We start from the raw sequence: 13748 nt of genomic DNA on the forward strand, positions 1-13748 counted from the left end.
ATTTTATACACGGAAGAGTTAAGTTCTTGCCTTAGCCCTGGAAAGAACTGTTATTTACAGGGAATCTACAAGGTTATTACAGTCACATAAAAGAAAGCAGTTACTTCAATATCTATTTCCAATAACATCTTACCATTTTAAAAGGGAACCCAGATATGATCTATTCCATTTTCAATCCAAAATTGTTTTAAAAAAAAATTTAGTGTGATGAAATATCATTAGGGGTTTCAGAAATTCTTGCCATTGCTATTTCAAAGCCAGTATTTCTCTCTCTTTTTTTAATGTTTATTTATTTTTGAGAGAGACAGAAAGAGTGTGAGCAGGGGAGGAACAGAGAGAGAGATACACATCATCTGAAGCAGGCTCCAGGCTCCGAGCTGTCAGCACAGAGCCCGACGCAGGGCAAAGCCAGTATTTTTCTAATATGATCACCACAGCTGGATCTGCTAGCAAAATCTTGTATTAGTCCCTTTTGCACTTTTCTGGAAAGAAAATTTTAAATAAAACTTGAGAAAAATACATGAATCTTACCTTAACCAGAAAAACCAACTTCCTGTACAAGTTACTGATATTCATTGATGCATATAACTAACTTTCATAGTATCTGACAATGATAATCATTAAAATGTAAACTATAAACACAGGGATTTTTGTCTATTTTATTCACTGCTGTGAACAGGTACGCTCTGAGTTGGGGCAGAAATAATTTGTCAAACGAAGCAATTAGGAAGTACTTTAATAGTAGAGTTCCCAACAATTTCTAGTATTTTATGGAGGAAGGACAATGCAACATCTTGATCCTATCACATGACTCTGACTAAAATTAAACCAGCAGCTAAAGGACAGTAACACATAACAGAACAATCTAGCATTTGACTGAGATGCCAACAGAGCATCTCAACCAAAATCACTTTTATTGCTAAAATATGATTTAAGTGTGTTGTATAAAATGGTGATCCTATAGTGTTCACTTATAAGTGCCACTCATTAAATTACAGACTTGGTGCTACCATATTCCAACAGCTATCTCTTTGCTAATAACGGTACAGAAAGGCAAGGCACATCTATTCCGGTAGTGCAACATTTACCACTCAAACACTTCACATGCCAGACGCTAATTAACCATGGCAGCCTCCCCCACAGGGCACAGATGCAGTGTCAGAACTCTTCACACAGCGCTCCTCCAGGACACCACTAGGAAGTGAAGTAAGTATGCAGGATGAAATTGATCTGCATTCTTGTGCTATTATATAAATATACACAGGGCACAGTAAAGGCACAAAGAATATTCAGTTTGATCATGATGATACTGTTCAACCATTAAAGAAATGTAACAGCTGCTATGTGAAAATAAGCCTTAAAAAGATTTTTCAATAAAAATTTCCTTTACAACAATATCATATGACTTCACTCATATGAGGACTTTAAGATACAAAACAGATGAACAGCGTCGCCTGGGTGGCTCAGTCGGTTAAGCGGCCGACTTCGGCTCAGGTCATGATCTCACAGTCTGTGAGTTTGAGCCCCGTGTCGGGCTCTGTGCTGACAGCTCAGAGCCTGGAGCCTGTTTCAGATTCTGTGTCTCCCTCTCTCTGACCCTCCCCCGTTCATGCTCTGTCTCTCTCGGTCTCAAAAATAAATAAACGTTAAAAAAAAAATTTTTTTTTTCAAAACAGATGAACATAAAGGAAGGGAAGCAAAAATAATTAAAAAACAGGGAGGGGGACAAAACATAAGAGACTCTTAAATATGGAGAACAAACAGAGGGTTTGTGTGGGGGGGGGTGGACTAAATGGGTAGGGGCATTAAGGAATCTACTCCTGGGGGCGCCTGTGTGGCTCAGTCGGTTAATCGTCCGACTTCAGCTCAGGTCATGATCTCACGGTTTGTGAGTTTGAGCCCCACACTGAGCTCTGTGCTGACAGCTCGGAGCCTGGAGCCTGCTTCGGATTCTGTGTCTCCCTCTCTCTCTGCCCCTCCCACACTCATGCTCTGTCTCTCTCTCAAAAATAAATAAACATTAAAAAAAAAAAAAAAAAGGAATCTACTCCTGAAATCACTGTTGCACTATATGCTAACTAACTTGGATGTAAATTTAAAAAATAAATTAAATTTTTAAAAAACTTTACAAAAAAGGTATTTAAAAAAGTCCACCTGAAACTAATAGGATATGTATGTCAATTACACTTCAATAAAACAACCCTCACCCCCAAGAAAACAAACTCACCTTGTTGACTAAGTGACTGCTCAAAAACTGACTTATAAAGGCTCCGAAATGAGGCACTGAGATCTTCAAAATTATACTCTGAGAAAAGTAGTTGTTTGTCTCGTTCGGGAAGGTTGTACTGCGGCTGCTGTTGAGGAGTTAATGACTGAGAGACCGGTTCTGGATGGTTTGTCACCTAACGTTAAAAGAAAATACCACTAATTTAGTAGCTCTATACATCAGAATTGGTTTGTTACATACAATACAGGAATGAAACTATTTGAATATTGTCCCTGTCTTTGGCTTTCCCATTCTCTGTTAAGTTGGGTACACATAAAGGACAAGACCACAAAACTGTTAACTTGGATTTTAAAGAACCACAGAAATCTAACCCAACCACCACATCTCATAAAAGAGGGGAAAGAGTTCAAAGAAGTTCAATGACCTTCCCAAGATCACTCTAATAAATGATGAGCCAGGCCTGGAACCCTTCCAGTTTCTGTAAAATCTTCATCTTGATTCTTCTGAAGCAATTTCGTCTCCAACTCCACTCTATTAGGGTATTACTAACATTTCTCATTTATTTAATTAATCTTTAAGTATTTAAACTCAAATACTGTGAGTCAGGTTGTATGGCACTGCCCAAAGCAGCAAGGAGCTTCAATACACCTAACTCTCCATTTCTAGAGAAAACTGTTTCAAATGAAACCAAGGGGAAATAAGAAACGAAAGGTAACAGGTAAAGAAGATTCTGAGAAAAACAAATACAGCCTGGCTTTGAGCTACGCAAAGAAAAAAAAAAAAAAAACAGCATAACTACCTAAAAAATCAGAGTTATCGTTGATGGCAGCAACAACTAGAAATAAAATAAAAAATGATCATCTGTATGTCTTAAAGATTTTATCAAGGGGTGGTACTGGCACTGACACATGGCAACATTACACATCTCTACACAGGCCATGGAGGCAAGGCTCAATGGCAGGATGACCTAAGCTGTGGCGATTATCCTGGAATACGGAATGTGAGTGGTCTTATGAGGAGCAAGTTCTCATCCATTTCTCATCTGCCTTCCTATTTTGTGGGAGGCAGCCATGGGGCAGTTTCTCATCCCCCTCTATACCTTGCAGGAAGTTGCCACGAGACAGTTTCTCATCTGCCTCCCTATTTCCAGCGAGGCAGGGGACTTTCTACTTTACCCTCTTTGGGTACAGCTGCAAGTTATACAACTGCTTAGTTGCAGTATGGAATGTGTTCCTGCACTACAGTGACCCACCACTTGTGAAGTCTGTCACCTGGCTCCCCTAGTTTGGAATCATCCTGTGGGATGTAGAGAGCTGACACCATACTGATCTGGCTTATACATAAGTAGTAACACCGTCCCAGTGCATCTGGGCTCACTGTGTCATTACAGGCTCAATCTATACACCTGTGACAAGCCCAACCAGCAGCTGGTGCTATACTATTGCTTAAGAAGTGTTTGATGACCACTTGGTGTCTTGTTAAGTGAAAAAGAGCAGTCTAGGGACACCCAGGTGGCCCAGTGAGTTAAGCATCCGACTCCTAATTTCACCTTAGGTCATGATCTCATGGGTCGTGAGTTGGAGCTCTGCGTCCGGCTCTGCAAGGGCACTACGGAGCCTGCTTAGGTTTCTCTGTCTCCCTCCCTCTCTGTCCCTCCCCTGATTGCTCTCTATTTCTCTCTCTCAAAATAAATAAACATTAAAAAAATAAATAAGTAAGAGTGGTCTACAATGTCTGGCTTTTCACAGCGAAGTTTAACCCTCCTATGTGTACACAGATAGGTTTGTTCTTTCTTCTGTCACCTAGTTCTACAAATTTAATTTTTTCCTTTCCTTTTATTTTCTGATACCATACTCTGTGTTCTTTGATTCTGTTTGCTGTCAAGATTTCCTACATTCACATTATTTTAAAAGCAACTTAAAATCATTAAATCTTTGCTTAGTTTGCTTCAATGCGCCAACCAATCTTTTTATATCGTGATTTCATCACTACTGAATGCTTTAATTTAGTTCATCTCTTGATCAGCAAAGTAATGTTTTTTAGGAAGGGTACATGAAAACAAAGGTAGGATGCTTTTTAAGCTCCATGTATCAAAGAAGGTCTCTCTCTTGAGTTCACACATGAATGCAAATTTAGCTGGACATAATCCAAACCTATTCCCTCAAAACTCTACATGAAGTATTCCATTATCCTCTGATACTTAGCATTCCAGAAGTATGATTTGTGTTTCTTTGAATATATCTTATTTCTTCTACCAGAATATTTATATGGATGATTACTTTTGAAATTTTAAAATGTGTCATGATGTGTCTAAGTTTTTCCCCATTAACTTTTCCTACAGCTCAGTAACCCTTTTATAATCTCTGTTTCTTCTGAAAACTGCTTCTATACTAACTATTCTAGCTGCTTCTTCGGGGACACCTATAATTCTCAATTCTCCAGATCTAGTACCTTCTTTTACATAACTGTTATTCCATTATGTTACTTCTGCATTCTGAAGGAGTATTTTTTTCCCCAGAGCACTGAAAACAGTTTTGCAGAGCCACCTTTTGTTTTTTTACATTCAATGTGAATTTTAATTCTGTTCTTTCAGTTTGGTTTCCCTGGAGTTATTTTCTTATTTAAGGTTCCTCCCACCCCTGTGTATCTTTATCCTGTATAAGGTTTTGCCTATTTACTCAATCTGGGATAGGGACTGAACTAGTGAGACCAAATTTAAACCAAAGAACAGCGTAGTATATGGCTCTTGGGCTCTGTTCTATCTTCTAGGGAGGACAGTTGCCAGACGATTTGAAAAGAGGTATCAAATAACACAAGGGTCATGTTCTTATTATAGGTAACAAAATCAGCACACACAGGTCCCTTAATAGCATAGCTTTGTTTTCCAGACTAAAATTAAAAATATAAGGCTGCTTAACAACTGGGTACCAAGTCATCCTAACCTTTGTGGTTTGTAGAATCCCCCTCTCAGACCTACAGCTGGAAAACGAGGTGATATGTACATCTTCTAAACTCTTTTACCAAGGACTGTAAAGTATCATCAAGTATAGCTTTGCTAGACTGAAGTACAGTTTTTTTTTCCTATTCCAGTTACTTTTCATTTGGACACAGAACAGATAAAGTAGACCAAAATAATAAAACATCGTACAACCGTATATTTGTACCTAACCTGGTAAAATATAAGTACCAATTAATACACTGTCAAGGTAGGAATCTGCTCTACTTATCTAAGCTAATGAATTGATTGTGAAAAATACACATTTTCACTTTTTATTTGCACTTCAATGATATCTGGTTTAGTTTTAAGCACTAAAGGAGTACTTAACAAAGATGTTAACTTCATCAAGACTTACCGGTGTATAATTATGCACGCTTCCAACACTGTTCAAATTAACAGATGCCAAACTCTGATCTGAGAGACTGTTGTTAAGGCTACTGCGTGGGCTATCACTACCATCCTGATCAGTGTTGTACAATGTTACCTAGAAAAGAAAAAAACATTTGCATAAGTAGTTCCCACTGAAAAGAGTACTTTTTAAGCAACTCTACAAAAATACAATTAGGCTGGTATATGGCAGGAGGATAAAATGTTAGCAGTCTTTCCTTTGCTGCTTACCTACCCCAACTCCATGCCCTTCATTGCTAACTCCATGTTCACCATTAAATATAAATAATTTACTCTCAAACTAAAAAGCATATCCTATCTAGAAGTACATAAATTTGATATATTTTCAGGTATAATTAGTTCATCAACATTCAATAAGGGGATTGTAGATTTTTACTGTTAAATATTTCTACAATGCATACATTTATTTTTACTCAAGCCTTAAACAAAACTGTTATTCTCTTCTGTCAAAATCTTAGGCATCAGGGTGCCTGGGTGGCTCAGTCATTTAAGCGTCCGACTCCTGATCTCAGCTCAGGTCATGATGCCACATTTTGTGTGACTGAGCCCCATGTTGGGGCTGTTAGCACAGAGCCTGCCTGGAATTCTCTCTCTTCCCCTCTCTCTGACCCTTTTCCACTCATGTGCGTGCATGGGCACATGCTCTCTAAAAAAAAAAAATCTTAGGCATCAAAAAAACACAAGAAAGGAATTTTTAAAAATCACAGGCATCACAGTGGTTGTATTATTGAAAAGTGGAAACTCAACAGTCTAACACATTTGCAAACTCATAGGTATGTGATCTAATTTTTAAAAATAACAAGATGAAGGGGTGCCTGGGTGGCTCAGTCGGTTAAGCTTCCGACTTTGGCTCAGGTCATGATCTCACGGTACGGGAGTTCAAGCCCCATGTCAGGCTCTGTGCTGACAGCTCAGAGCCCAGGGTCTGCTTCGGATTCTGTGTCTCCCTCTCTCTCTGCCCCTCCCCCACTCATGCTCTGTCGCTCTCTGTCTCAAAAATAAACACTAAAACAAACAATCAAAAAAAAAACCCTAATTAAAAATAACAAGACGCTAATATAAACATTAGATGTTAAGGTCTATAAATCAAGCTGTTAACAATGGTTAATTGGCAGGTGGCTGGGTATTCCTGAAGACTTATCACTGATATTTTTACAATGCTCAAGTTTGTTTAAAATAAGTAATATAATTTTTAATTAGAAACCAATAAAAATGAGATTTTTTAAAACAGTTAACTAGCCTAAGTATAATTCAAGGTTCTCTTCAGATGCTACTACCAACTTTCCTTTCTATGCTATTTCCATGGGCACAATACATTTAGCTGTATGGTATAACTAATTTTTATCAAATTTTTATCCACTATTAGACTGTTAGCTCCTTAAGTCCCCAATAAGTAATCATAACCAACATAGTGCTTTCTACCAGTATACAGTTAATAAATATTTGCTAACTTAATAACCAATTGACCTATCACCATCCTTCTGTTTGTGCTAAAAATGGAGTCATGCTAAATGCTACAAATATTTGCCAAGAGGCCAAATATGTAAAAAACTGGGCATGTATGCCTCTATACTTAAGGCAAAACCAAACTGTTCCTCATTCAACATCAGCTAGGAACAATACATGCCTAGGAACTAAATAGGGAAAAGAATATAAGAAAAACTAAGAGGGAATAAAGGAAACTCTGGCAAAGATTTTTCTGGTAAATACTTCCAATATAAATTTCATTAAAAAAAAAAAATCAACCTTATAGGCTCTTAGCCCAACAAATTACAAGCATCCTATGGTAATTTTCTTAGCCGATCACTCTGTCCTGTCCATGCTCAGTTACCTATCACTCAAGTCAGAAATCTTGGACGAAATCTTATCTGGAAGGAGGATAAACATTTTTTATTAAAATGTAACAAATACACAGAGTAAAGTGCACAAATTACTAATTTATTACAAAGTGGGCTACTTATGTAATCACCAGCCAGAACAAAGTATAGAACAGTTCTCAAACTGATCTTAGAACACTTTTGCAGTCTTAAAAATTGGAGAGTCAAGGAACTTTCTGTTTGTGCTGATGTATCTACTAATAATTAGCATGTTGTATAGTAAAACACATTTTTCATTAACTTAAAGAAAACAATTATAAACCCAATTAAATGTTAACATAAGAAGTATTTTCTCCCAATAAACAAATAAAATTAGAGGAGTTCCTTTAGTTTTACATTATTGTAAATCTCGATGCCTGGCTTAACAGAAAACCACTAGATTCTCTTTCCTGCTGCAGTAACTTGTTGAGGTGCAACTATAGAAAGCAAGCCCTGTATCTCTCTCTCTCTGTCTCTCTCTCTCTCTGTCTCTCTCTCTGTCTCTCTCTCTGTCTCTCTCTCTCTCTCTCACACACACACACACACACACACACACACACACACACACACATATTTGGAAAAGGGAAGAATATTTTAACAGACTTTCAGATCATTGTGGATGGACTTTTTTGATACCATACCAAAACAGGACAAATGACAATTTTTTAAAGATTAGTTGCAGTGTGGACCTGAAAACATACCACTAAATTTTTCATACTCTGATACATTAAAGTTCACTCTTCAACCCTGTATTGTGAATGGATCGTTCATCTATGCATGGTTTTGTAACATTATTCACTGCCATATGGAAAATACTCGTTCATTGTTATACAGATCTTCTAAATACGGACACATTTCATTACACAACATCAAAACATCATACTTGCTAACATCACCAATGATCTCATTAGAAGTCTTTTGTGGTGGATACAAGTGTTCCAAACTTCTACTTTTTGCTTCAAAGCTCAAATTTTACCATTGGCAAAGGATACTGCCAACAGTTTTCCTGGAGGTGACAGATTCTCTATGTTCATTACCAAGAAAACACCTGCCAAATACCCAAATCTGAATAATCAGTGTCAACTGTTCAAGTAAAAACAATGATCCTGGGGCGCAGGGGTGGCTCCGTCCAACTCTTGATTTCGGCTCGGGTCATGATTCCAGGGTCATGGAATTGAGCCCAGTATGTGGCTCTGCACTGAGTGTGGAGCCTGTTCAGGATTTTCTCCCTCTCTCTCTCCTTCTGCCCCTCTCCCTCAACCCTAAGGAACCCTATGATCCACGAACAAAGCAGTTGGCTTCACATCTACCTCAAACAACCACACAAAACAACCACAGGCAGGTACTTCAGCATGTAGTCTAAGTGTTTTATGCATACTTCCCATTTCATTACAAAGAATGTTAAAAAGACATGTAATCAAAGGTCACAACTTAATAAAACTATTTTTCCTGCTTCACCAAAGAAATCTTTAAGTAAAACTGTTATTCTTTATTTTAATCTGAAGGGTGTGGGCAGCGAAAATACAATGACTATTAATACTTAGGTGTCACTGCCTTGATCTGTGCTAACATTTACATACTACTGCTTTTGCTCCATCAATGAAAATACAAAAATAAAGGAAAAGACAAATAGTATTATAGTATTATTATAAAAATAGTTTTGACCTCATGGAATCCCTAAAAGGGTCTTAGTTACCTAGGTGTCCAAAGACCACAGAACCTGATATAGAACGTTACCAGCATTCCAGAAGGCCCACTCAGGTGCTCTCCCATTCACCAGCTAGTCATTATCCATCCCTTTCTCTGTCACAGGCACCCACTATACCAACTTCTACCACTATTGGCTGGTTTTCCTGTTTTTGAACTAAGTATAAATGGAATCATACAATGTATGCTTTTCTGTCCTTTTATAGTAAAGTTAAAGGATTACACAAAGCTTTATTTTCTGTTACACTAATATCTACTCTTAAATCTTTATTACCTCATTACATTTCTTAAAATTCCTTTCCTTTTTCTTCCAACTGAGAGTTTTATGGTTTTATCATTTATATTTGTATCTCAGATCCATCTCGAACTGATTTTTGTGAATGGAAAATCTGATTTCCCTATTGATCCAGCACCGTTTGTTCAAAGACATCACTGAGTTCTGTTCCTTAAATCTATTTGTGGACTCTTATGCCAATATCACTCTTTCAATTATTGTAGGCTTACTCTTGATATTTGGAAGTATAAATATAAATCCTCTACCATTTATATTTTTCTTCAACATTTTCTTCAACTACCATTTGCCATTTGGATTCCCATTTACATTTTAAGATCAGTTAGTCACTTTCTATTCCCTTCCCTTCCCCCCCAAAAAGCATAGGGGACTTTTGATTGAGATTTTAATCTACAGATCTAGGAAAAACTGACTTTATAATAATCTTCTCAATGAAAATTATACATACGTTTATTTATACTTCCTTTGTTTTCTCTGGGTTTTTTTTTTCTGATTTTTTATTTAATTATTATTTTGTTCTTTCTATAATTTATTTTCCTGAGTCTTTTTTTTATAGTTTTCTGTGTAGAGTTCATCTTCCATTTAATCCTAGGTATTTGATGTTTTTGAAAGCTAACTTAAGTGTCATCTTTTTATTTTCTGACTCATATAGAGAAATGTAATTGATTTCTAAAATCTAATATTGATATCAAGACCTTGTTAATTTATTAGTTCTGAGTTTATCTGTAGATTTTTCTGAATTTTCCGTATAAACAATCATGTCACCTATAATAGCTTTGTTTCTGCTTACTCAAAGTTTATTTAATACTTCTTTCCTAACACTTCCATTTCTCCTCTACCTGCCTGAGTACTACTGTTGTCCTATATTTTATTTCTACATGTTATAAACCCACAACATACTTTTGTTATCTTTACTTTAAACAGTTTATTATCGGGGTGCCTGGGTGGCTCAGTCAGTTAAGCCTCTGACTTCAGCTCAGGTCACAGTCTCCCAGTTCCTGGGTTCAAGGCCCGTGTTGGTGTTGACAGCTCAGTGCCTGGAGCCTGCTTCGGATTCTGTGTCTCCCTCACTCTCTGCCCCTCCCCTGCTCACACTGTCTCTCTCTCAAAAATAAATAAACATAAAACATTTTTTTTAAATAATAAGAAAAAGTTTATTATTTTTTAAAGAGATTTAGATTAAAAAGAAAAAGCTTTATATTTACTCATGTCATTACCATTTCTAGTCCTAATTCCTTTCCGTAGATCCAGAGTTCCATTAGGAACTTCAATTACACATATATTAGGTTGCTTTAAGTTGTTACCAGTGCTAATACTCTATGTATGTACTTTTTTAAAGTCTTTTCACGTATTTCATTTTGTCTAACTTTTACTGCTATGTTTTCAAGGTCAATCATCTTTCTGTCTTATCTGCTGTTAATTCCATCAAGTGTATTTTTCAAGTCAGACATAATTTTCATCTCTAAGAAGTTTGATTTGTATTTTAAAAAAATATCTTCCATGTGTCTATACAAATGTTCAACCTATCCTTTAGCTCCTCCATGAATACAGTTATAATAACTGGGCTTTTTCCAACTTTGAGATAGAACATAAAAGTTTAAGGTATACAAGGTGTTCATTTGATACACTTATGTACTCCAAGATAAATACCACTCTTGCATCAACTAACATAATTACCATTTCTGTTTTATGATAAGTATATTTAAGATTTACTCACCTAGCCAGCTTTCATGTACACATGAATACAATACTGTTAACAATAATCACCACGCTATACAATAGATCCTCCACACTCGATCATCTTATAACTGAAAGTTTGTACCTTTTGACCAAAATTTTTCCATTTCTGCCACCTGATAGCCCCCTGGTAACCACCGTTTTACTTTGTTTCTAGGAGTTTGGCCTTTTAAGATTCCACATATAAATACAGTATGTATCTTTCACTTGGTATAATGCCCTAAGGTCTATGTTGTCATAAATGGCAGAACTTGCGTTTCATGGCTAAATAATATTCTATTTTGTGTCTACACACACACACACACACACACACACACACACACACACACAGCTTCATTACCCATTCATCCACTGATAGACACTTCCGTTATTTCTGTATCTTGGCTTACAGTAATTGTCTATGTCCTTTTATACTAATTCTATCACCTGTGTTATTTCTGGGTCAGTTCTGATTAATTTTCACCTCATTATGGGTTGTTTTTTTTTACTACTTCTTGCCAGCCTGGTAATTTTTTATTGGATGCGAGACCACTGTGAACTTTACACTGTTCAGTGCTAGACAGTTTTGTATTCTTGTAAATTTTCTTGAGCTTTATTCTGGAACACAGTTAAATTATTTGACAACAGGGACGAAGTCCTGATATATGCTGCAACATGGCTGAACCTTGAAAATGTGTTTAGTGAAAGAAATCAGACATAACAGGTCACATATTTATTATAGGATTCCATTTATACGAAATGTCCAGAATAGGCAAATTCATAGAGTTAGAAAGTAAATTAACAGTTACAGGAAATGGATGGAATAGGGAATGAATGCTAATAGGTACAGGGTTTTCTTTTTGGGTGATGAAAATGTTCTGGAATTAGATGGTGGTTAACAGGTGCACAACCTTGTGAATATACCAAGAACTCCTGAATTATAAACTTTAAAAGGGGAAATTTTATAATGGCCTCTGAATTACATATGAAAAAAATCAAAATCAAATTTAAAAAACTGATTTATCTGAAAATAGACCGATCTTCTTGGGTTTTGCTTTGAAGGTGTGTAGACAGGACCAGAGCAGCGTTTTAGTCTAGGGCTAATTTTATTCCACTATTAAAGCAAACTCCTGAGTACCTTACCTAATGACCGGTGAATTATGAAGCACTTCACTCTTGTGTGAAAGTTACTATGCCTGGCCCTATAGGAGTATCAGTAATTATCCACACTAATCCTTTCAGGTGGTTCTTTCCCTTGTCTTCCTTACTCATGCACTGATAAGTACTCAGCTGAAGACTCAAGGAGACCTTTTGTATATCACTGGAATTCTCCCTTGGTGCAGCTTTCTCTTCTCTGATATGCTGCCCTGTGAACTCTAGCCACCCTGGAGATTCCATGATCTCCTAGATCCACATGCTCTACTCAGGAAGACCTCTGTACCTTGGAAACTTTCTCCAGACAGTAAGCTAGGACAATCATAGGGCTGACCTTATTTGTTCACAATTTCTCAGGGATCACTGTCCTATGGCCCAATCTCTTAAAAACCATTGTTGCACATATTTTGTCTATTTTTTCAATTGTTTCAGGTAGCAAAGTAAATTTAGACCTTGTTATCCCACCTTGGCTAGAAATTTTATTAATCCTTACGAAGAATCAACTTCTTGCTTGCTGACTTATTTATAACCTTCGTCTTCTTCAGATTTATTTTGATCTTTATCTAGATGCTTAAATCATTAATATTCAATCTTTCTTCTGTTCTAGTACATGCATTTAGGCTAATACTTCAACTGCATTCTACAGGCTTTCATATTTTATGTTTCTTTAAGTATTTTCTAATTTCTATTATGATTCTTTCTTGATCCTGGGTTATTTATAACTATACTGCTTAATCTGCAAACTTTAGGTAATTTTCTAAATACCTATTTGTTATTATTTCCACTTAAATTCCCCTGTGCTGGAAAAGATACACTGTACGATGGTCTTCTGAAATTTGTTGAGACTTCTTTATGGTCTAGCATTCATCAGTATTACATGATCAATTTTGGTAAATATTCCATGTGCACTTAAAAATGTATATTCTGCAATTGTTAAATGAAATATTCTATATATATCAAATGGGTCAAATTCCTAATTTCATGATTCAAATCTTCTCTATCTTTAATGGGATTTGTTTGATTTGTTATGTTTTAATTTTGATCTGCTTCTTCCAGGAGTTATAGAGAGACCTATGTTAAAATCTTCCTCTGATCAAGGACTTAATCTATTTCTCCTTTTAGTTTTAAAAGGCTTTAAAAGGCTGACAAATTTAGTATTACTAAAATGATCCTTTTTCATAATAAAGTATCTTTATTTTCAGTAATGTGTCTTGTCCTTTAAGAAATACTTCTTGTAAGTAGCACATAAGTTGAATTTTACTTTTTTATCCAGTCTGACAATCTTTGACTTTTAAATGGAATATTTTGTTCATTTACATTTCCCAACATAATTCAATCTGAATACATATTTATTTTCCTATTTCTCTATCTCTTCTTTGCTCATTTATT

At 36.2% G+C, this 13748-nt stretch overlaps 1 protein-coding gene across 11 annotated transcripts in view; it reads right to left on the reverse strand.

Moving 5' to 3' along the window:
- Positions 1-13748, reverse strand: part of FOXJ3 (forkhead box J3) — a 147952-nt gene that overhangs the window by 25944 nt on the left and 108260 nt on the right. For all 11 annotated transcript variants that reach the window (XM_023258564.2, XM_023258563.2, XM_003989956.6 and 8 more), the window contains 2 exons: positions 5581-5709; positions 2228-2402 (listed from right to left, as the gene is read on the reverse strand). In XM_023258564.2, the coding sequence (XP_023114332.1) occupies positions 2228-2402; positions 5581-5709 (304 nt within the window). The remainder of the gene's footprint in view (positions 1-2227; positions 2403-5580; positions 5710-13748) is intronic.

Source organism: Felis catus, chromosome C1 (assembly GCF_018350175.1).
Source record: "Felis catus isolate Fca126 chromosome C1, F.catus_Fca126_mat1.0, whole genome shotgun sequence".
NCBI lineage: Eukaryota > Metazoa > Chordata > Mammalia > Carnivora > Felidae > Felis > Felis catus.